Source organism: Tenrec ecaudatus, chromosome 9 (assembly GCF_050624435.1).
Source record: "Tenrec ecaudatus isolate mTenEca1 chromosome 9, mTenEca1.hap1, whole genome shotgun sequence".
NCBI lineage: Eukaryota > Metazoa > Chordata > Mammalia > Afrosoricida > Tenrecidae > Tenrec > Tenrec ecaudatus.
In genome coordinates this window covers 122,720,594-122,743,861 of record NC_134538.1, presented here as the reverse complement: position 1 = coordinate 122,743,861, position 23,268 = coordinate 122,720,594, and the positions used below count along the sequence as shown (strand labels likewise).

The 23,268-nt window shown below is 41.8% G+C and overlaps 1 protein-coding gene across 1 annotated transcript in view; it reads left to right on the top strand.

The window, feature by feature from the left end:
• The window catches only part of RELN (reelin), a 509,976-nt gene that overhangs the window by 375,532 nt on the left and 111,176 nt on the right, over nt 1-23,268 (top strand). The window contains exons 23-28 of the mRNA XM_075558514.1: nt 3,321-3,458; nt 4,308-4,494; nt 10,369-10,574; nt 14,147-14,318; nt 14,987-15,187; nt 21,529-21,761. Coding sequence (XP_075414629.1) covers nt 3,321-3,458; nt 4,308-4,494; nt 10,369-10,574; nt 14,147-14,318; nt 14,987-15,187; nt 21,529-21,761 — 1,137 coding nt within the window. The remainder of the gene's footprint in view (nt 1-3,320; nt 3,459-4,307; nt 4,495-10,368; nt 10,575-14,146; nt 14,319-14,986; nt 15,188-21,528; nt 21,762-23,268) is intronic.

The following is a 23,268-nucleotide window of genomic DNA, read 5'->3' as shown; positions in this document are numbered from 1 at the left end:
AACTTCAAATTGAATGCATAGAAGTAAATGGTGGTCTTTGCATTGACAAAAATCTTTTAACTCTGGAAAATGTACTGGATAGGACAACTTGGAATGGGAATATTGAATGTATGCACCTGCTCAGAGAAATTACTTTGTATATGAACTGAGCATTTGTTACCCAATGAAAATTAATTTTGTTTTTATGAGAGACATTTACATAAGAACAGGGCCTAATGAGACTCAAACAGCTGTCAGTTGCTGACTTCATAAACAAATCAACACCTAATGACTGAATGAGTTTCAGAATAACTGGGTAAACGTAATTACAGTAACTGTGAAGGTGGAAAATACAATTTCATCAGCCTTCATTGACCTCAGGTTACCTAACCACCAAGAGATGACTCAGTGATCCTTTATTTCCTCTTGAAGTGTATGTGGGAAAACAAACAAAGGAAAGACTGTCAAGTTCTGTTGTCTTTGGGGTTCCATGGAATTTTAAATGCAAGTCCGTTCCATTTCGTGACCTAACCAACAAAGAATACTTCCACACTTCCAGACTCAGTTCCAAGTGATTTCCTTCCCCAGAGTGCTTAGTTATGAGAGAGAGAGAGAGAGAGAGAGAGAGAGAGAGAGAGAGAGAGAGAGAGAGAGAGAGAGAGAGAGAGAGAGAGAGAGAGAGAGAGAGAGAACTGGTGAATCAAGTATCTGTGGGTGGTCCGGGCGCCATTTAGCAGAGATGCAGCTGCAAACCAGTGAGCTCACACCTTGTGTTCTCACATGTGACCAGCTGGAGATTGCTCACGTGACTTAACTTGTTTCTCACTAAACATGAAGCCAAGATTCAACTTCTTTCTCCCAACCAGCATGTTAACCTTCAGCTTATAATTTTAAATGTAACAAACCGTTGAAATTCTTAAGAAAGTTTCCCTTTTCAATAGCTTATAAGATATATTTAAGGATTGTACATTCAGAAAAACAATTTAGAGCCACTTTTAAAAATAAGAATATAGAATGGGTATACATATGACTAGAAACATAAATAAATTGATAAAGGTAGGACAGATTTCTGAAAAAAATTCTCCAAGTACATTTGAAAATTAAAAGTATCAAAACTTCAAAATTATGTTTGCCGTAGGTTTTGTTTAAAATATATATCTACAAAGAAAGTAAACAGTTGCCTTAGTCAACACACCACCATAGGAATCATTAAATTTGGGAGCTGGAAGAGACTTTATAGATCAGTTTACCCCATCCCTTTATTTAAGAACTAGAAGCTCCAAGGACTTACATTTCTCACTAAAGGTCACCTGGCAGACAAATTGCAGGAGGATGATCCTGGGGGTCACAGAGCATTCTCCCAGCGCGGTCTCCCTCCCAGTGCCTACAGAAGTTGGACACTGTTGCTCCTTCCTGGCCTGTTCATAGACTCTTGGACTCATTCTTTTAGCAAGCTTTTGTTGAGTGAGCACCTATTTTATTCTGTTTCTAAGTGAACTATTGAGGCAAAAGATAGACTTTCTCCCCAAAGAGTTCATGGTCTAGTTATCTATTTTTCTAGACTTGACTCAAACTGTTACCAGTCTAAAAGCTTTCCTTTGCATGACACATAGGACATGGGTTTTACCTCAGCTGCAGAGCTCTATGATCTAAGTCAACACTCCGACTTCCAGAGAACCACTGCTCATGATCCCTTGCTGGTGCGTGCTTCTGTAGGACAGAGAAGAACTAACCGCTAGCATCCCCAGCCTATGATCTTACAGGAGTGGACTGCCGCACATCCCTCCTGCCGAAGCTCTTGGTCAGCAGCCAAGCCCTTACCCGCTGTACCACCAGGGCTCCTTCCATTTGGTAATGGGACCGTGGCAGTTGTGCCGACTGCTGACTGCACATATGAGCTGGTATCCCAGAGGAGGCGCATCTGTCCGGCTGCACCTAGCACGAGGAGCACTGCTGGGCAGCAGACCCGTGTCTGCCGGTTACACCTCAGTGGGTCCTGGAATTAGCCTGCGAGGAATGGAAATGCAACCTATTAGCCACAGATCATTGGTAAAATAAACAATAAAGGCTTAGTCTGGATTTAAACAGTCTGTTAAGTACTAAGGGAGCACTTAATATGTGGATAATTGATGCAGTAGACCTTAATGGATCGTTCAAAGCTGTTAACATCAAGTACATACGTGATAGGGTGCTTAGGGAGGGTTTAATCAATGGAACCGAGCAGGCACATTAATTCTGAAAATCTTTCTCTTTTCTTTTCTTTCATTTTTTTCACTCTGACCAAAGAGAAATAATTACAAATCCCTGAAAATTCCTAAACATGAAAAATAGACTGTGATTATGTGTTTGTGTGTGTATGTATAGATATATCAGCCAATGAATAGAATCCTTTTTGTCATTGCTCGTAAAACCTCCCTTCTTATCAGTATGTCAAAAACACTATGAGTAAATTAATGTTTCAGAATTAATGAGCAGACTCCAGCATCTAGGTTGTCCTGTTTGTGATGTAGGATTGTAGTATGTTCCCGCAGCCCCAAACAGTACCTTCCCAGGGCGTTCTTGTCGGACCTTGAGAACCTGTGCGTTCCTCTCAGGAAGTGTGTGCCCCTTCAGCACTTCACATTTTCATCCATGAAAGACTCCGTTAGCAAATATCTTTGATCTTCAAGTAACATTACTTACTGTGCATCTTTCATCAAACCTCTCTGCAGCAAAACTCCTTTCTTTAAAATCAATCCAATGGAACGAAGATGGAGCTATAAACAATGGAGACAGGCTTCCTTTGAACTTTCCTCCGTGATAGCGTTGTCGAAGGCCACAGTCATGTCGTGCAAATTCAAATAAGGGAAAATGCCTGGTAGCTCAACGAAAGTTGAAAAACAATGGGTGTTGTTTAAAATAGGTGGAACGTTGGCATTCTTTGTACAGGAAGCGCCTGGGTTGCAGACATCTTACGGACAGACGACTCCTAGTGTGTCCTCCCGTTTGAGCCCAGCTCCTACTTCAAAGCACAAACACACTGTCAGCACTGTCATCAGCACTTGCTGCAGGGGCAGCTTTTTAATCACGGAAGAGAGTTCAGCCCTTGTCTTGCACTAGACCAAAATGAAAGTGTTTAAAAGATTTTGAAGGTGGACTCTTTTTTGTGTGTGTCTGCACAGGACATCCCTGGGCTGGACTAAAGTTGAGGCTAATTAAGAACCGTATACACTTGTGTTTAACCTACAGATTCTTAAAGACAAAGTTAGATTCGGTTCACATGTCTGCCCTGGGGACTGCCCGAATGATCACTTAAGAGTTGAAAAAAAAAGTTTGTGTTTGTGATTCTCCTTTGCTGTTAGGTCAAGTGCCACCCGCTTCCGCTGGAGCCAGAGCTATTACACAGCCCAAGACGAGTGGGCGCTGGACAGCATTTACATTGGGCAGCAGTGTCCAAACATGTGCAGTGGACATGGCTGGTGCGACCACGGGACATGCAGGTACATGTGTCTAAAAGCTGTGAGCGATGACCCAGGCTCAAGGCTGTATGTAGGACTCCCATGGAGCTATTGGCATAATTAAGTGAGTAGAATGATAAATAACGAAATAGCCAAAGGAAAAGGAACCTTCTTCCCTTCTTCCTACTTCAGTTGTAAATGATGCGGTTTTATTTCAGGAGGCGCCACACTGTGTATTCCAGATCTCAGTATCTGACCTTAAAGCAAGGACCCCTGGCTTTAAATCTTAGAGTTCATTACTTAGCCCCAAAGTCATCCTTGATAGCTGAGGTTCCCTCTCCTTCCCTAGACAGTTTTAAAGCGGTAGTCGAGCAGCTGCTACGAGGGCTCCTACACTTCACCAGAAGTTCAAGGTTGCATGCATGGGGAGATGGTGATTATCACTAACGAGGGTGAGATAGGAACACACTTGACTGCTGAAAGACTCTAAAGGAGAAGCAATTTAATCAGAACAAGGTGCAGTAAAGCATGGCCAATGCTGTATATTGGTTGGGTAGACAAACATTTATACGTGGCTTGTTAAGGCTCCAAGAAATTCTCTTTCTCCCCCTCCTTCCCTATTCTCACAGACAGACACACATCCACAGCCTTCTGCTTTGCTATGGAGCACTAAATTCTGTCCTCATGATTTCTTTTAAGAAAGGACTCTTTGTTTGTGACATGAAGAACGAGTGCTTATTATTGTCGTGTCCAGTTGAAGATGGTAGAAAAAAATCTATGCACGTTGAGACCTGAGCAAAGATGAAGGGCGCGGGCAGTGTGGGAAGTCAGGTGGTCTCTGCCATTAGAAATGACTCTGTGACTTGTTTGGGTGACCCCGCTCTCTCGCAGGTGTGACCAGGGGTACCAAGGCACCGAGTGCCATCCTGAAGCTGCTCTCCCTTCCACGATTATGTCGGATTTTGAGAACCAGAATGGCTGGGAGTCTGACTGGCAGGAAGTTATTGGGGGAGAAATTGTCAAACCTGAACAAGGATGTGGGGTCATCTCGTCGGGGTCATCTCTGTATTTCAGCAAGGTATGACCGAGAAGGACCGCAGACGTGCGGGCAGGGCCAGGACTGTTTTCATGTGTGCTACGGTTATGGGGCAGGCCGAACTTTTACAAGGAGGCTTCAGAAAGTTCATGGAAAGGGGCCTTAAAGATAAAGGGGATTTTTTGAAGACATGTTTAAGACGCGCTCACGCTCGTTATTTCTTCCCTTCTCAGGCCAGCCATGCGGGGTCTTTGAGTGAGGAAACAAGTAGATGGACATATGGGTGAGGGGCCGGAGTTTGTGGCGGGAAATACTTAGAGGCTCATAGAAGCAGCTCTAGAACAGGCTGCCCATGTTAGTCCAGTTCTGTAACTTGCTAGCTGTCTAAGTTGGAGCAAACTATTTGACCTCCCCATGATTGAACGTTCTCTGTGGCTTAACATTCATCTCAAAATGGAGAAAATTAGATTAACTACATCACCCTGTTATTATGTGCATCCAATGAGTTAATATGTGTAAATCATACAGAATAGTACCTAACAGGTAGAAAATACCTCGATGAAGTGTCTGTTAAATCTCCGTAATACAGTTGAAGAAAGAGGAATATAAGGGGCGGGGACAGTGGGTATGTCAGAGATCTTGGAGCTTATTCTAACATGACATCTGCTGGTGTGCACATGTAGAGCTCGTACTTGCCTTTTGCTGCCTCCTCCATGGCAGCAGCAGGTTGGACAAAGAGACAGGTAAACACCAACTAGAAACTGAAATGCTAGCCACAATCTCTAAGGCGAATTGTCCCGAATACTCCATCCCATGGCCCACGATGGGCCAGGGGACACCACCGTCCTTGGACAGAATCTAGAAAAGATACTCCTTTCTTCTTCCCTCCTCTAAATGTTCACTGTATACAATCTTCAAAGGGACTGGCAAGCTGAATAGATTCAGTCTTCTTACTTGACCATTGTGTCCAAACTTAGGGATTGCCATCCTTTCTCAGCATGCAAGATACTTCTTCCAATCAGAGACCATATCAGCCAATTCAGGGACAAATAGAAATGCCCTACTCTACAGCCGGCAATAAGTACATAGGTGCCGGCTGTGTACTGCAGGATTGCTAGATTGCGAAATCTGTTTGGGCGGAAATCCAAAACAAGATAATTTATGCAAATCCAAAAATAGATGCAGGTTTTGTTTTGCTGCAGGTGCAGAACAAAGAATCAGCAAGTAAACAAGGTAGAGAATGCTCAGAAATCAGAGATGGATTCCATTTCATGATAGTTCCTATCCACCGGCTTTTAAGGTCTCTTGGTCATTATTTTAAAGATGATAAGCCTAGTGTCCAATATTCAATGCATAGATCTGGATGCACTACTTAATTGAGCACAAATGGCAAGATTATGCCTCCAATAAGCATCTATTTTTAAAATTATGAATCCTTCAAGAATATGTAACCATCGGTGTGCCCCACCAATAAACATCCAGGCACATGTGTATATTTGTACATAAACACACACTCAATTTTAACATGAGTATATAAATGGCCTAGCTTCCTTATCACTATTTTTTCCCAGTTAGTTCAAGATGATCTCTTGAGTCAGACGATCTGAGTTGGCATCTGGACTCTAATGGCAGAATGTTAACACCTCTCTATGTCAGTGTCCTCCACTAGAAGTGGGATATTGGAAGGATTAAACGATTGAATGCAAAGAAAGACTAAATAATCATGTTTGACAGATGGAAATATCTCAGTAAGTGCTAGCTGCTATAATTATAGTCTATGAGAATAATTTTCAAATGAGTTATTTAGATTATTTTCTTGTATATGCCTTGCCAGATAAAATCAGTATTTCAGAGTAAAATCTTTCTCTTTGATTCCCAAACCAGTTTCACTGTAAATTTTTGTAGAACATATGTAAGCATCATTGTGTCCTTTTTAAAAAAACGTTTTCCTTTGTTGTATTCTTCAGCTCAGTTTGAATCCTAGTGTAGGCACTCCCTTGATTTTGTGTGGCCAGACAGTGAGGGCTAAGCTGAGACTACTTCAGGAACATCTGAAACAAGGATTTCCAATGTAACAAAACTTGCCCCGATAGTAAGCATCTTTTCTGGTTCGCTGTCACTGAGAGATTGGCATTATGGCCACAGATGTTTATCGTGGAGAAAGGAAAAAAAAAGATTTTTTAAACAGTGTCATAGAAAAATCTGGGGAAGATTTCTGATGGATCAACCATGTTAGTGCCCAGTGATTGGCGTATCTAGAGTCACGTGCTTGCTTCTGTGGAAGGGAGGTGGCATCCGTGGTTGGGAAACTCCCGCTACCAAGCCTAATTGAAGTGGCGAATGGGCCAGTGACCCCAAGAAAGAGGTGTTCTGGGAAAGCAAAGTAATCTCCATCTCTGCTTACATTCGAAGTGACATGAAGCCCGGTCATGCTTACACTACACATTGGTCAGACCCATCTCCTCTCTCGCCTTTCCAAAGTCATGCCTCTAGTCCAGGAACTCATGAGGGCCTAGCTCGGTGTGGACAGAGAGTTTTGCATGTCATGTTCACTCCTGTATCCCTAATACTTAAAATCATACTTGGCTCATAGTAGACAGTAGTTATTGTGAATGAATGAGTAGATGAACTTGTCCATGTGAATCCCATCTTTTCTTCCGTAGACAGTCCATACCACTCCCACATTAATTTATCTAAACACAGCTGTTGCCACCCAATCACGTTCCTACTCAAACTTTTCAAGATGGTCTCTTCAGCAGTGCTACCCACACTATATAATGTTTCCCTTTTCCGAACGTAGGCCCTTGGCTCCACCAGGAAGTTCTCCTCATCATCTGTGCTTACGTCTGTTTCCCTCCCTGCGGGCGCTACCTACCAGACATTGTCTCTACGGCTTGGACCCTGCTGCTTCCATGACGCTCCCTAGGCCTTTGGCACACTGCACAAATCCATCCTGTCTGAATTCCTCTCTCACGTAGCTTCTCTGCATGTATGCTGGCATTGTTTCAGAGGAGTCTTGGTCGGCCCTTTTATATTGTATTCTCCCGATTGGTTTTAAGGTAACTTGAGGGCAGACACAAGATCCTAACTGGACACCTTGTCCTTACTTGTTGACTTTCATTAGAGAGCCTTTTGCATTTATGACAGCAGGAAAAGGCTGTTCTCTCACTACTCTGTGCCTTCAAGGCACACATCTGGCAGTAGCAAATGCCGAGGCGTGAGGCAAGAGCAACACAGGCTCCGCTGGTAAAGTTTACGCGTCCTTTTGGCGGTGCCATGATTCTCAGTGGTTTGGCAGTTATATAATGATGTGGTTTGTCAGTTTTATATTCATGCAATCCTCCTCCATGCACACCTCATGAGAATTTCACATCACGGCCTGGTCTTTGCATAGGGAGGAGAGGGTGTACTGGATCTCAGTGCCCGGAAGAATTCAGAAATGCCAGCCGGTGGGGAAGATCTCAGGAGAAGGTGTTCAGTCAGCAAAAGGCATGTTGGGACTAAGCACGTTACTTCGGTAGCTTTCAGTTGGGTCAGGCTGCAGAAGAACTGACAGACCCCCAATTGGCTAACCGGGCTCAAGAGGAATCAGGACTTGGTCTGGAGCCCTTTGCTGCCATGCTTCTACCACATGTGTCCCGCCCCCAGGTCCAGGGACTAACCATTCCTGAGAGGAGTTAATGAATTTCACTAATTAAATAAAATGGAAACAACAGGCATTTTTATACAGGAATTGTCACCATATTCTTGGTTTTCCAGTGGCCTGTTTCACTCATTAAAGAAGTCTTTAAGGGAAAACAAAGTGAAGGCCATGAAGCGTTTTACGGTTCAAGAGTTACCTGTTAGAACTTGTTTTATGCCTGCTCAACCCTTCAAGCAGTTTAAAACAGAAGGTTGGGAAAACCTGGAGGAAGTTTTCACATTCTAGGAATGAGAGGAGCCAAACTCTTACTTCTACATGCTCAAAGCCACACACCTTGTACGTGAATTTGAGTCTTACATGCATCAATACACTGACCATGGAGGAACAGAGAAACTTCAACGTGTGTTTCCATTAGGACAAACTGTGCCTGAGCATTTCCCGTCTCTTTTTCCCAGACTTCAAACAATATTCCGTATCTCAGGTCACTGAACAAAAGAAAATCAATTGTGCTGTTCTGTAGGGGGGGATGGAGGGGCATGGAACAAAACACTCTTAGTGCCAAACTAAGCATTTGCGTGATATTTTCCATCACTTACAAAAATCCCACAAAACACTTTTCAAAATCCTCTGTAGACTAAAACCGTCACCTCCTGGAAGAACAGCATTTCTCTCTGAATTTCACAATAGACCAATCATTCCAACCAGCTAATTGTGATAATTGGATTTTTATAATTCTCCTCACCTTCGATCTTTATCCTTCTGTCTCATTTCCGCATGCCAAGTTTCTCACGGAGGTTTGCGAAATTGGACTCAACTTGCTTAGTTCAGTAGTCTTGCTTCTCCAAATCATTCTTCCTGTCATGTTCGTGAGGCCTGAAGATACTAGACAGGTTGTAATAATCTCTAAGGTGTTTCTCGTGTATAGTACAAATCAACGAAAGGAACATTTGAAGTACCTGCATGTTATTGGTAAGATTTTCTCCAGTTTACACTTAAACTGTAATGCTCAGCAATGAGTCTGCCTGTGAGTTTTAAGATTCCCTCCAGTATACATGTAAAATTAAGTGTTAAAAAGAATTGCATTTCTGTCTCAGAATGAAGTTTATTTCTCATTTTTCTGGTATGTTCAATTATGATTGGGATCTTTTAACTAGCTATAGTTCTGTTGTTAACCGTGTACTTTTAAAATTAGCCCTTAGTATTTCTCATGTGGCTTATAATAACTAGAACCCTTTCTTAATTAACTTAATAGATTAGAGTAAGGTTTGAATTTTAAGTGTAAGGGGTGTTTTTTCTGTACTGTGCATATTCTCTCAGACTTTCTTTCCCACTTTTAATTGAACCCCTTGGATGCTCTCTGAAACCAGTGCAGGGAAGCCTGTGCCCCAGCTTTGGCAGAATTGGGTGGAGCAATCTCCCAAGCTAACCCTTTTCAGCACCATTCGCATAGACCTAGGGAGACAAATAGGAACAAAGGAAACCTCAGTTTTTATCTGACACCTCCTACAGGACTCTGATGCGCACTGACACACACGCAGACTTTGAAGAAATGCTAGTGGTAGGGGGGAAAGACCTAAAATGGGCCCTCCCACTCTCTCTAGTTTGAGAAGGAGGCAGGCTGAGAGACCATGAGCCCGAGAGACTTGGGTACCATTCTTTTTGTCAAGGAGTCTCCATCTGCCTATTATACTTCAGTCACCATGAGGGAGGTGGGTCAGGGGCTTATCTCTGGAGAAAATGTCCTGTTCAGAAGGCATCCGTGTGGTAGGCAAGTTACATGTGACACGTTATTTCATCAAATTGTCTCATCACCCTATGAGGTCGGTATTACTATCCATCTAGTGCCTTTGAAGAAATAAAAGCCAAGGCGTTCTCCAGCTAATGAACAGTATGAATAGTGAGCTGAGGTTCAAGCCTCCTTCCGAATGATTTCAAAATACATGGTCTTTAATTTTTATTATCCTGCCTGGAGGAAATGCATAGAACACGGAAGGAATGGCGCTATTTGGGTGAAAGAACCTCAACTAATCCTTGATAGAATTAGCAGTTCCCAAGGGTTTTATAACTCAGTTTGCGAGTCGGTGATGTAGAGATGAAGCAAATGGATTCCAAAACCAGAGGAGAATCAGCGAAGTGCTGTAACCTTCTCCTCTCAACTATGTAGGGACAAACCTCCCCACAGAGGTAGGATGTCCTTGTGAAACTGAAGCCGAAGCAGCACCATGCCGACGCCTCGCAGATGACTGAAGCTGTGTGTTTCTGTCCTTTGGAAGGCTGGCAAGCGACGGTTGGTGAGCTGGGATCTGGACACTTCCTGGGTGGACTTCGTCCAGTTCTACGTCCAGCTCGGCGGCGAGAGTCCTGCGTGCAACAAGCCCGACAGCCGAGAGGAGGGCATCCTCCTTCAGTACAGCAACAACGGGGGCATCCAGTGGCACCTGCTGGCAGAAATGTACTTCTCAGACTTCAGCAAACCCAGGTAACCTTCAGCAGACCTGTGGGCCTTCCAGGGGCTCCCCGGCATGGTCAGCATCATGCAGACTGTTGTTCAGGTGTTTCCGAAATGCTCTGAACTGCAGAAAATCGGCAAGCACGTGCCTGAGTAACAGAAGCGGTCAATCAGTGATCATTTGTAATGACAAACAACACGTAAGAATGGCCGCTGAGGTAAGTGTGTGGATGAAAACCGTTTGTGTTCAAGTTGGCATTTTCTCAGGCGTTGCAAAGAATTGTGACTAAAGGAAAAGCAAGGAGATTAACCACTCTTTTTCCCAAAGAAACACTGAAGCAGGAGTGGTCCACGTTCACTGCACGATTAGAAAAGCTGCTTGTTCCATTCGTGGACGTTAAGATGTACGCACAAAATACATTCAGCTGTTAGATTCACCGCAAGATGGGGTTTATTAAAAGGCCTTACACGGCTGCATATTGGGCTAGTCACAGACAATGTAGACGGTGCGAGTGGAGCTCTGTGCCTCCACAGTTTTGTGTCAGCCCTGCTCGGGTCTGTGAGAATATATGGACTAAGATGTCTTACACAGTGACTATTGAAAACTGGGGAAAGTGACTCATGTTTAACATCAGTACCTCTACTGGGCAGTCAGTATATTGATGTGTGTTTTAAGTTATTTCTATTGTAACTGTGTATTATTTTTGAATTTTATACTTATATTCTACATTTCTATATTAAATGACATTGAAATCTACTGAAGAATATCCATCCATTTTAGAATATCCCTTTCTAACCTCCGTATTTTCCCTTTAACGCAAAAATAAATGTTTTCTTTATGTACTGACCCCAAAATAATAACATGTTCAAATTGCTTTGTCTTATTAAAAATATTTTATAACTCTGATATATGCTAAATCTACTACTTAAAATATACCCATTTTTCAGATTAAATGTTTTTTAATTTGACTTTCTGAGACATTGACAGACAGTCAAAAATATGCCTTCCAGGGAATAGAAACTAGAACCAGGGGCAAGTGGATAAAACAGGAGACATGATAGCAAAGAAGAAAATCTGGAGTGTTGGTACACCGCCCTAGGGAGCTCGCTCCGGACGCAGAGGTGGACAGAGAGAATAGTAATGGTGCCCAAATGGCTTAATCAATAACATAAGGTGGCACTGATTTACTTTTTCAAGGAATATAATGGTCAACCTGGAAATAGTAGAGTTCCGTAGAATGATGAGCTAACTGTCAGATAAGAATTCAATAGCTTTTTCGAATCCCAGAAACCTTCCGTCTCAACCTGGACTTAAGGGACCTTTGAACACCATCAAATAGATACAAAGTAGTTTCTTTATGGGCAGTTTTCTGAAGAGTTTCAAACTTTTCACCAAATTCTCAAAAAGTCCTGTGACACTAAAATATATTAGAAATTCTATATTGGAAGGTAGAGGACAAGACCCCATTCAGAGTGGCAAAGACATACATACAAAGAATAACTTTTAACTAATTTTAGTGAGAATTGTCGGGAAGAAAATGACAAAACTTCAATATCTTCTCCACTGTTTTAAAAGAAAACAAATACATGGAAAATAACATATCATCCTACATAGGAAACCTGAATGTTGTGACATAAAGGTATCTCTTAACTATAAATATGTCATTTTTTTATCAGAATCCTAGTGATTATTTGGGGAGCGCATCTCTTGCAATATTAGCCAGCCAAAAAAGAGCTTACATTTAGGGGAGTGGGAATAGAAAATGTTTCTATGTGATATTAAAGCATATTTAAAGCAAAATAATTAAAATGTGTATAAATAGAACAATCAACAAAGCCAAATAGATGATCCAGAAACTAACCCAGATGGGGGTAAAAAATTAAAACTATGAAAGGCAAATAAACTGTCATTGAGAAATAAAAGAGTTATCCAATCAAAATAGTGAAGAAAAAATAGCTAAGATGTTGAACTATTCAATGATGACTTTATATTATCACAGAACTGTTAAAGATTCACTGAAGATTTAAAGATTTGGTTATTGGTGACTATTGGATCTTGCATAAGGGATTGGATGTTTTCAATGCAAATTCCATAGAGGAATTACAAAGGAAAAACTACTTACACACACAGACATAAATGTACCTCCGGCAAGTGTGACACAGCATGTAGATGAAAGCATAAGAAAATGGAAAAGAGGAAATGGATGGAAAAAGAGTATTTACAGCAACTGTAAGGGGCAGAGTTCTGGTCAGCGCTCATGTCAGGGTCTTAAGAAATGATTGAGACAAACACTAAGATTCAATAGAAAGATGAGCAATGGGAAGGAGTGGGCAAGTTGCAACATTGGGAATTCAAATGTTCAATAAATCTAGGTAATGTTCAATAAAAAGCATCCCCCCACACTCCATTCGTCTCAGTTACCCCGAGTGCTCGCACCACGTGGGGATGGACCTGCAGGCTCTCGTGTGGTCCCACAAGAGAAGCCTTTCAGCAAGAAACGTGACAATAGAGTTTTAAAGGTGACTAGATTGTCTTATGCCATTCCTAGGACTCTCTCTTAAAGAGCTAAGGAAGAAACTAAGGTATAGGTAAAGGATTTCATCACAAAATTACTGATAATTGTTCAATAATAATTTCCGTTTATAAAGTTAAATAACATTATAAGTTCCCTCACTACCAGAAAAGAGAGTGGTCCTATGAAACTTTTCATAAACAAAAATGGCATGCAGCGAAAACGCAGTTAGGTTCATTAATACAGAACAACTGTCAGCATTCTCAGACCCAAAAGATAACCTGCCAAATCATGCCAAACAACGCCTTGTCCCTCATATAATACGATCACTAGTGTGCACAGACAAAGTTCAAAATGATGCAGCTTGAAGCTGCTCCGCGGAGGGTAGTTCCCAGGGAGGAGCTGGGGATGGGGCTGAGAAGGCAGGGGCCTCTCCAAGAGCTGACAGCAAAACAAAGGCTAATTTGAGTTGCTCTTTTTTTCATAAATGCAAACATCTTCACATATCTTTCCGTTAGGCAAAACGACTAGTGGAGGTATTTTGTAAAACCAACGTGGGGTAAAGTGAACTTTTGAAAAGTGAGGGGGGCCACTTGGGGATTTTCATAGCACACTATGCTAATTTGTTTACCGAAAAATCATTTCCATCCACATGTTAGCAGTGGCCAACACCATGCAGAGGTGATTAGTTTGTTTCTAATGCATATTTTCCCCACAATAAACAACAATGGCTTTGAAAATTTTACAAACAGCTTCAATGTAATGTGAAGAAATTATTTTTCCTGAATTTTTCTTGACAGGGTTACGAGCATGGGCATGATAGTCAGAAGACCTAATCCAGTAACTCAGACTCAGTAGGAATATTTTGCCTCTTTTCCAGAAGATGCAATTCCAAATGAAATAAACACAACCAAGACCAAACTTACAGCTTTCACCCTCTTGTCTGAGCTGCCGAAACCTTTTAAAAAAATATCAAGAGATCAGATAAAATAAAATATTTCCTGGTTGCTAGCCTTGTTATTTTAACAAGCTGCTAAGAAAAACACAGCTTTCCTTTCCCAACCATAAACCAAAGTTGCTGTTTCGCAGATTCGTCTACCTGGAGCTCCCAGTGGCTGCCAGGACTCCTTGCACCAGGTTCCGCTGGTGGCAACCTGTGTTCTCGGGAGAAGACTATGACCAGTGGGCCCTCGATGACATCATCATTCTCTCCGAGAAGCAGAAGCAGATCATCCCAGTTGTCAACCCAACTTTGCCCCAGGTATTTCCCCTCCGCCGGAGCCCGGTGGAGACAGATGGTCAACCTGGTTGGCCTGAAGCAGCTACTCACTTCAGCAAAGCTGGAATGTTTGACATTGGACGTGTCATTAACGTTTGCTGCTTTGCACCAGTCACTTGGTGGGCGCAAACCCAAAGAGTCGGAGTCTGAGTCCACCTGGAAGCATCTCGGAAAGAGGTCTGGGGATCTGCTTCCAGAAAAATCCGCTGTTAACAGCTCTGTGGAGTGCTACTCAGACACACCTCGGCCACCGTGTGTCCCAGGATCAACTTCCTGACAACTGGTTTTGTTACGGTTGTTGTTTGGGGGTTGTTTTTGGTGTTTACACTTCAATTTTTTATTGTTTCCTATGAGTGTTACTAGTTCACAAATCATTTAGATTTAAAACATATGGTGAAATCTGGCCAAGTCATCAAGAAAGATTATTAGTGTGTTTGTAAATCGACCCTATACATTGTGACAAAATAGTTTCAGTTGTTAAATAATTGGTAGAAAGAATTAATAGTCATGAAAAAAAGTTGATTTAGACATCTTGCTCTTTTTTTTTTTAACCAGAAAATGGTACGTGAACCTGCACGACAATTGAAAATGCCTTTCTGTTTCCAGAGCGATCAAAGTCCCTCTCTGTGTTTTTGTATTGTTTCTGTTAGAACTTCTATGAGAAGCCAGCTTTTGATTACCCACTGAACCAAATGAGCGTGTGGTTGACGTTGGCCAATGAAGGGATGGCTGCAAACGAGACCTTCTGCTCTCTCACGCCATCAGCCATGGTGTTTGGAAAATCAGATGGGGATCGATTTGCAGTAACTCGAGATTTAACTCTGAAACCGGGATATGTGCTACAGTTCAAGGTACTTAGACGCATATGTATTCCCAGAGCAGGTTAGGGAGCAAAACATCTCTGGATTTCAGACTTGAAAGTCACAACAAAAGTTCCGCAATCTTAGAATGACAAAGCTTTTTGGCTTCGTAGTCATAGGAAAACAGCTTGTCCATGGATAATGAGCCTCAGGAATTGTGTCTGTGTCTTGCTTTTTCTTGATTTACTTAGGGAACTCTATGAGAGTTGAAAAGAAAATTGCCTTGTGTAGCTTCAGTCTGATCATGACAATGAATTCCATGATTTCAAATTGTCAAGGCCGCGTCCTCTTCAGCTCACAAGTAATATTTGGGATCTAACAGTTTATTTTATCCTTTTAACTGAAGGATTTTCTAACAATTGCTATGTGGTTGATTCAGTATATTTTGACTTCAGTTATTAACATTCTCTAAACAGTTTGTTGCTTTTCAGCCATGTGGTCATATGTCAACATGGACAGCGAGTATTTACTTTGACAAGCTCTTGTTTCTGAATCCTAATCAAATTTTCATTTGTGTCCATAATGAAATCCCATTGGTGGATTCTGGGGTTGAAAGTAATGCAGTTTTAATGAGCTAGCACGACTACATGGCCCTTAAATAATGGCTGGGTGCAGATGCTTAATAATTTACAAATGGAAGTATTAAAGAGATCAGATGTTTACAGGCAGCGCGCTTCAAACATAATTTCACAGGTCTTTAAACAAGAAGTTAATCATAAATAAGATGATTAATAAAGTGTTCTTTCTTGGATATTGAAGAGACTGATGATCTGTTACATGTGTGCTCACTGCAGTTCATTTCTATAACATTATCCTTCTCTGTTCAGGTGATGTTGCTAACTTGCAATGGAAAAATATCACCTGTAACCTGATACAAATCTATATTCATTTGTTGATGCTATATAAAAAGTTAAAAATAATAACATTACTTGCAAATGCTCTGCACAGTACTCTGCCATTTCTCACCTGACACCTTTTCTACTTAATTAATCACAAAATCATGAGAGTGTAGGTGTTAAAGTCTGCAAGGTGGTATTCTGAAGTTGAAAAAAAATCTAAATATAGAAAACATTAAATGTTGTCGGTAATTTTAAGCAAACACAGGAATGCATAAACTGTAAGAAGAATCCAAATTCTCACATTGCACCAACAGGAAGCTATCGATGTGTGGCAATTCAGTCATAATGGCTACACGTTATAGGTCATGCAGGGATTGGTAATTAATGTTTATCTGAAACCTTTAAAAGGTAGAGGGTATAATATTTACAAAAATGCAGAGTGATGATATTTTTTGACTGCTTTCCATGTATAAGCTCTAGTTACTAGGATTATCAAGATGAAAAATATGGCCCATCCCTGCAAGGGAACTCAAAAACTAGTGAGTGACCCCGAAAGATAAGCCATTGCAGTACAACCATAGCAGTGCGGTCACAGCAGTGGTCTCTAGGTACGGGGGCGTAGCCTGCACAGTGCCTGCTAGAGAAGCTCAAAAAGAGATCTGTCGGGCGGCTAAGTGGATGGCTCCGCCAATAGGAAGATCTTGCCAGCTGAACGACAGGAGAAGAGGAATTGCAGTCAGAGGGAACAGAATGTGAAAATACTCTTAACATGGAACGATGTGGAAATACAAGGGAGCGTGGTAAATTTGAAAACCTCGAGGAGTTTGGAGTCTGTGCCACTCATCTCGAGACCCAGTCAGACTTTGTTTCGGAAGGCTCTTTCTGGCGCCATGTCGATGTGGAAGGAACAGAGCAACCACAGTCAGCTGGTACGTCCATTCAAGCAACATGCATTTCTGAGGCTTTTACTGCGTCCCAGGCCATGAATGCGCCGGCCTCTGAAAAGAAATAGGAATAGGTCATGTGTATTAGGGTTGCGGAAGGGTTGTCAAGGTTGGGTTCACTAAATAAAGCGATAATGGAGAGCGTTCTAGGGGGACATGCGCCAATGCCTTGGAGGGGGAGTGAGATTGGGAAGAAAACCATTACGACCAAAGCAGAGAGAGACACCTCAAACACAGGTGGACGTTGACGTGTGAGTTACAGAAAATGGCTAGCACAAGAGTGACTTGCTATGACTTCGACTCCTAAAGAGGCAAGCGAGATGCTCAATGGAAAAGAAAATAAGTTAGAAGCAACAGGATTGTCAAGTAAAATAAATATTGGATTCTCCCATTAGTTAGGTTTCCTTGCTAATTTCACTGACTTGTTAAAAGCAAAAGCCAGGGTTGCAGTGTATTGGAGAATGGTGAGTGAATTGTCCTACACAACCAGTATGACTTTCTCTCAAGATGTTTTTCTACGTAGTTAGACCCAAACTAAAAGAAAATTTTATTTTCTCTTGTATTTAAAGATAGGGAGACTTGAGCATACACACACACACACAAACACACACCTCTTAATAGGTGTCTCAGTAAATATTTTTTAATATATCAATGAATCCTGAATAGGGTACTTAAGATTTTATACCACATTCTTTTTTTAATCATTTTATTAGAGGCTCATACAACTCTTACCACAATCCATACATATCATCAATTATGGAAAGCACATTTGTACATTCATTGCCCTCATCATTCTCAAAACATTTACTCTCCAGCTAAGCCCCTGGCATCAGCTCCTCATTTTTCTCTTCCCTCTCTGCTCTCCCCTCCCTCATGAACCCTTGATAATTTATAAATTATTATTTTGTCATATCTTGCACTGTTCGACATTTCCCTTCACCCACTTTCCTGTTGTCCATCCCCCAGGGAAGAGGTTATATGTAAATCCTTGTAATCGGTTCCCCCTTCCCAACCCACCCTCCCTCTACCCTCTCGGTATCGTCACTCTCACCGCTGGTCTTGAAGGGATCATCTGCCCTGGATTCCCCTGTTTCCAATTCCTGTCTGTACCAGTTACAACACTTTCTTATCTAATTCTTTTTTTTTTAAGATTTCTATTCTTTAATTGTTAAACTTAATATCAACACTATTTCAAATTATGGGTGGTCACATTCAAATATACTTAGGTTTCACATATTGTTACAGCACAGACTTGTCAGAGAACTGCAATTTCCAATGGCTTGCCTACCTTAGAAACAAGGATTAATATATCTAAGACCAAAAATGCACTCTGTGGGCCGAATGTGGCCATTCTCACCACGTGCGCCCCAAAGACTAGTAATGTGATGACAATTACCTGGTTTTGTTGTTATTAGGTGCCACTGAGTCAGTTCTGACTCAATGCCTTACCCTCTGCACAGCAGAGCGAAGCATCGCCTGTCCACACCAGCCTCACAGTTGCTGCAGTGACCGTGTCAGTCCATCTTGTTAAGAGCCTTCCTCTTTTTACTGCCCTCTGCTTTACAGTGAGACGTCCATTCCTGGTCTCTCCTGGTGACCTGTCCAAAACATGAGGCAGAGGCTCGCTGTCTCTCTTCTAAGGAGCAGTCTGGCTGTGCTCTTCCATGATGAATTGATTAGTTCTTTTGACGGCCCATAGTACTTTCAATAATCTTCTCCTGCACCATAATTCAAATATACCAAATGTTCTTGTGTCTTCCTTTCTCAAGGTCCAATTTTCACATGTGTAGGAGACTATTGAAAATACAAGTCACAGCTTGGATCAGGGGCACCATGGTCCTCAAAGTAACATCCATACTTTTCAACACTTTAAAGAGGTCTTGGGGAGCAGACGGACCCAAGCAATGTGTCCTCTGTCTCTTGATTGCTGCTTCATTAACGTTAATTGTGGATCTAAGCAGGATGAAATCCTGGGCAACTTCAACCTTCTCTCTGTCCATCATGATGGTGTTTGCCGAGTATGAGGATTTTTTTACACTGAGATGCAATCCATGCTTTCGGCTCCAGTCCTCTATGGTACACCTAGTGCTTGATATGTAAATACAAGGCGATTTCAAAAAGTTGGTGGACATTTTTGATTATTTTTCAGTTCTGTTTTCCACAAAGCTTTGGAAGTCTTCTTGTGTATATGTGTAGAATTGCAGACATACACACATATACATCTCACCAAACTTTTATGAGTGTGTGTGTGTGTGTGTGTGTGTGTGTGTGTGTCTGTAAAATAGTTACCCTTGGAACTTGTTATTGAGTATGAAGTCTTTAGGAGTGTATGGAAGGTTAAAATGGAGACTTTCTATAGTTTAGTTTTAATAAACTTTATATCTTACTGTAAATCCAGCATTTTATTATACTTAACTTTGTTAATGTCCTTGGCATTTTCCTACGTAAATTTGAATCGATAAGTCCCATTAAATCTCCACTGGACAAACTCTGAATCTTCCTGAGACGTTGCTTCTCGCTCTGCATATAAGAGGAAGATTAAAAAGTAATTATAAGAAAGAAAGAAGAGGAAGATTACTGAATCTTCTTCCTGAAGGCACCCCACAGGCACAGGATGGAAGGCGGGGCTCTTGACTTGTGGCCCTCTACTTTTCCTTTATCCTTCATTCTTACTCTCTTGAATTCTTTTTGTTCCCTCTTGCATCCATATTTTCTATTATACAAGTTGACTATTCTGATTTATAAAGCCACTTGGCAATTTCTATTATGATTCCAGCCAGCAAATGAAATAAGAGTAGACCATTTGTATAAGCAATGTATAATTAAATAAACATCAGGAAAGGAGTTTAACATTTACAGTGATCAAAAGATGTACCCTAAAACGGCTCTAAAGTTCCTGTGTACGCCTGTTATCTTAGAAAGGAGTTTCAAACTGTACTCATGCCCAGTGTTGCAACACAACTGATCCATTTTGAACCCAATTAATACAAAATGAACACATAACTACTAATTTTAACATGGTTCTACACTTTTAATGCACTTGCTAACAGAAATTTATCTCATATTAACAAATCAAAAAAAAGAGTCTTTTCCATGGTGCAGGTAATAAGAAAATATTACATACAAAGAAAACAAGAGAGGGTAGTACTATAAGAAGTAATGTCAATTATATGATCAAAATGTATAGCTCCATATAGATATCAGGAAAATAAAAACAGTTGTCTTAAAGTGTTGATATTTTGATTGCTTTTTATTGTTATTGTTTTCATTTATGATACTGTTGATTCTTGGAAGAAGGACAGCCAGAAAGCTCCTTAGAAGCAAGGTGGTGAGACTTTGTCTTATATACTTTAGACCTATTACAAGAAGCGACCAGTCCCCAAAAAAGGACGTCATGCTTGGTAAAGTAGAGGCTCATCAAAAATGCAGAAGACTCAGCAGGATGGACTGACACAGTGGCTGCAGCAATAGGGTCAAGCATAACAGTTGTGAGGATGGAGCCAGGGCCAAGGGGTGTTTCATTCTGTTGTGTATAAGATTGCTATGAATCGACACCAGCCCAACGGCACCGAATAACAACAAGTCTATGATGACATTCAGCTACATGAATATGCAAAACAGTAATAGTTTTAGTTCTGGATTCGATTGCTTATTTGATGCTGTGAAGAGCAAAACGGCTCTTTTATCTAAATTGACACTGATTTCTTACTTAGCTTTTGTGTGACAACCAAATAAACAGGTGTGGTCCCCTGGAAGCAGAGAGGACAGCCCTCTGTTCTGGTAACCATCATGTCCTGAAGAGGTGGCTGCTTCTCCATCTTTTGTCTAACTCCATTTATACCCTGTGAGAAGAAAGTTGAAGACCCTCTCATGGCGTCTTACCTTTTGCTTCTTTCTTCCCTCTTACAAATCCCAAGAAGTTTACCAATGAGCAGCCAGCCCAGCTATCTACCAAGAAACACCTACTTGTGCTTGGCTGCTAACCAATATGAGCCCTGGTGGCACAATGCATGAAGCGTTTTACTTCTACCCAATGGGTTAGTGGTTCAAATGCACCAGTGGCTGTGCCGGAGAAAGATGAGGCAGTCTGCTTCCAGAGATATGAATCGTCCTAGGAAACCTCAGGGAAAGCTCTACTCTGTCCCACAGTGCACTAGAAGCAACTCAGTGGCAGTGGGTTTGCTACCAAGATTTATGGTTTGAGTTGCAAGTGCCTCAGAAGGAAGGCATGGTGATTTCACAAAAATCAGCCACTGAAACCCACCCTGTGGAGCAGTGTTCTTCTCCGACTTATATGAGGCCGCCATGGCCCACAGTCCAATCAACAGCAATGGGCTTTCTTGTTTGTTTTTTGTTGTTTGTTCGTTGCATGCCTAAACAGAGAACTGCAGAATCTATGGATCAGTTTCGATTGGAATTGAGCTTCACAAGTCTTATTGCTGCAAATTCAGTGCAGACTGGTAGGGAGGGTCCTGGTTGCTGTAGCATTTGACTTGCTGAATGACTCTTTGAACCACGGCCTTGTGTAACTCTGCCCTTCCTTTAATAGCTAAACATAGGGTGTGCCAACCGATTCAGCAGCACTGCTCCAGTTCTTCTTCAGTACTCTCATGACGCCGGTATGTCCTGGTTCCTGGTGAAAGAAGGCTGTTACCCAGCTTCTGCAGGCAAAGGGTGTGAAGGAAACTCCAGAGAACTCAGTGAGCCCACCGTGTATCACACTGGGGACTTTGAAGAATGGACGAGAATCACCATTGTTATTCCAAGGTCCCTTGCATCCAGGTAAAGAAATCATTCCTGTTTGGTGCCATAGCCCCATTCCTTGGACACACATCTTTACTGAATCTCCCGGGGCCTCAGAGAATGTGCATCTTCTCCAGATGCCTAGCCAAGACGTAATTCTTGAGGAAAAGTGCCCTGGGGAAAACTTGGTGTGGTGGGGGATGGGTGTCTGTGCATACAGTGGGCCTGTAGGTGTATGTGGTCTTTCCGTGTTTTTCTGTGAAGCCCACAGTTTCAAGAGACCAAAATAGAAGGTTGAAGGCCTTATCTGTCACATTGCTAATGACAAATTTTGATAAGGCGTCACTTCTGAGGTCCAATTTCTGGACCAGTGGCCACATACCGCCTTTCAAGCCACACACATTGGTTTTTCAGGATTCTATGGGTTGACTGGTCTCACCTGGCTTCGCTCACGTGGCGATGTTCAGGTGATGGGTTGACGGGGATGGACGGCACTGGTGAGCCCTCCAGTGGACTCTCACTGATAGCCTTGCATCCTCAAAGAGGCCAGAGGGGCTGCTTCCCATGCTTAGGAAGCATTCCAAGAGGGAAGCGCTCGGCAAATAGTTCTTAGGTCTCTAAGTCATGTTGGCTCGTGTCTCATTGGTCAGTCATAGGACACGTCCAGAACCCATTCGGGAGGAAGCTACTCAAAGCAATAAGCACGATAGTATTGGTTACTAATGAGTTGATTTTCAATTCATAGTGACCTCTCTGATAGAGTGGAACTGGAAAATATGATTTGGGGGAGCCTTTATTGTAACAGGAACCCTAGTGGTGTAGTGGTCACACATCAGGCTGCAATCCACATGGTTGGCAGTTCAAAACCACCAGTAGCCCTGAGGGAGAAAGACTAGAGTTTCGACTCCCATAAACAGTTACAGTGTCACAAACCCATAGGGGGTCACTATGAGTCACTCGATGGCAGCAAATTTGTCACTGGGTTTTATTATTTTAAAAGTTCACAGTAATTCAACATGTTCCATGTAGATCATGAAATTTCAAAAGTTTGATTGCTGGGTTTTTTTATACACTGGAAAACTCCTGACTTCATTAGGGTCACCAGTCTTCATGGAATTTTTTATCTCCAGCAAAACTTTCTCAGCCACTGCTCCTAGCACCTAACATGACTGAAGTTTTACATCAGAAATCTGTACCTATCAGCCTTTGTCCACCCATTCCATAAATAGATATTGGGTATTTTTTGGATCCTTGGCTACAATGATGAACTAAACAAAGTAGACAAATTAATGTATCACTTCAATTGCTACTAAATGTCACAAAGGAAAATAAAGCAGCAGTAGGAAGCGACCTTAATGAAAACAGGTGGGTGGAGGATGGTTACATGCTCCGAGTTCAGTAAAATTAGAGTGGTTACAGAAGAAAGAAAACAAACCTTTGGCTTGGGCTATGTTGTTTCCTGCAGGACAGCCAAACAAAAATATAGTATAGACGAAATTTCATTTTTAAATGAAAGCTTGGGAGTTAGGAACCTGAAGCTGGTTAA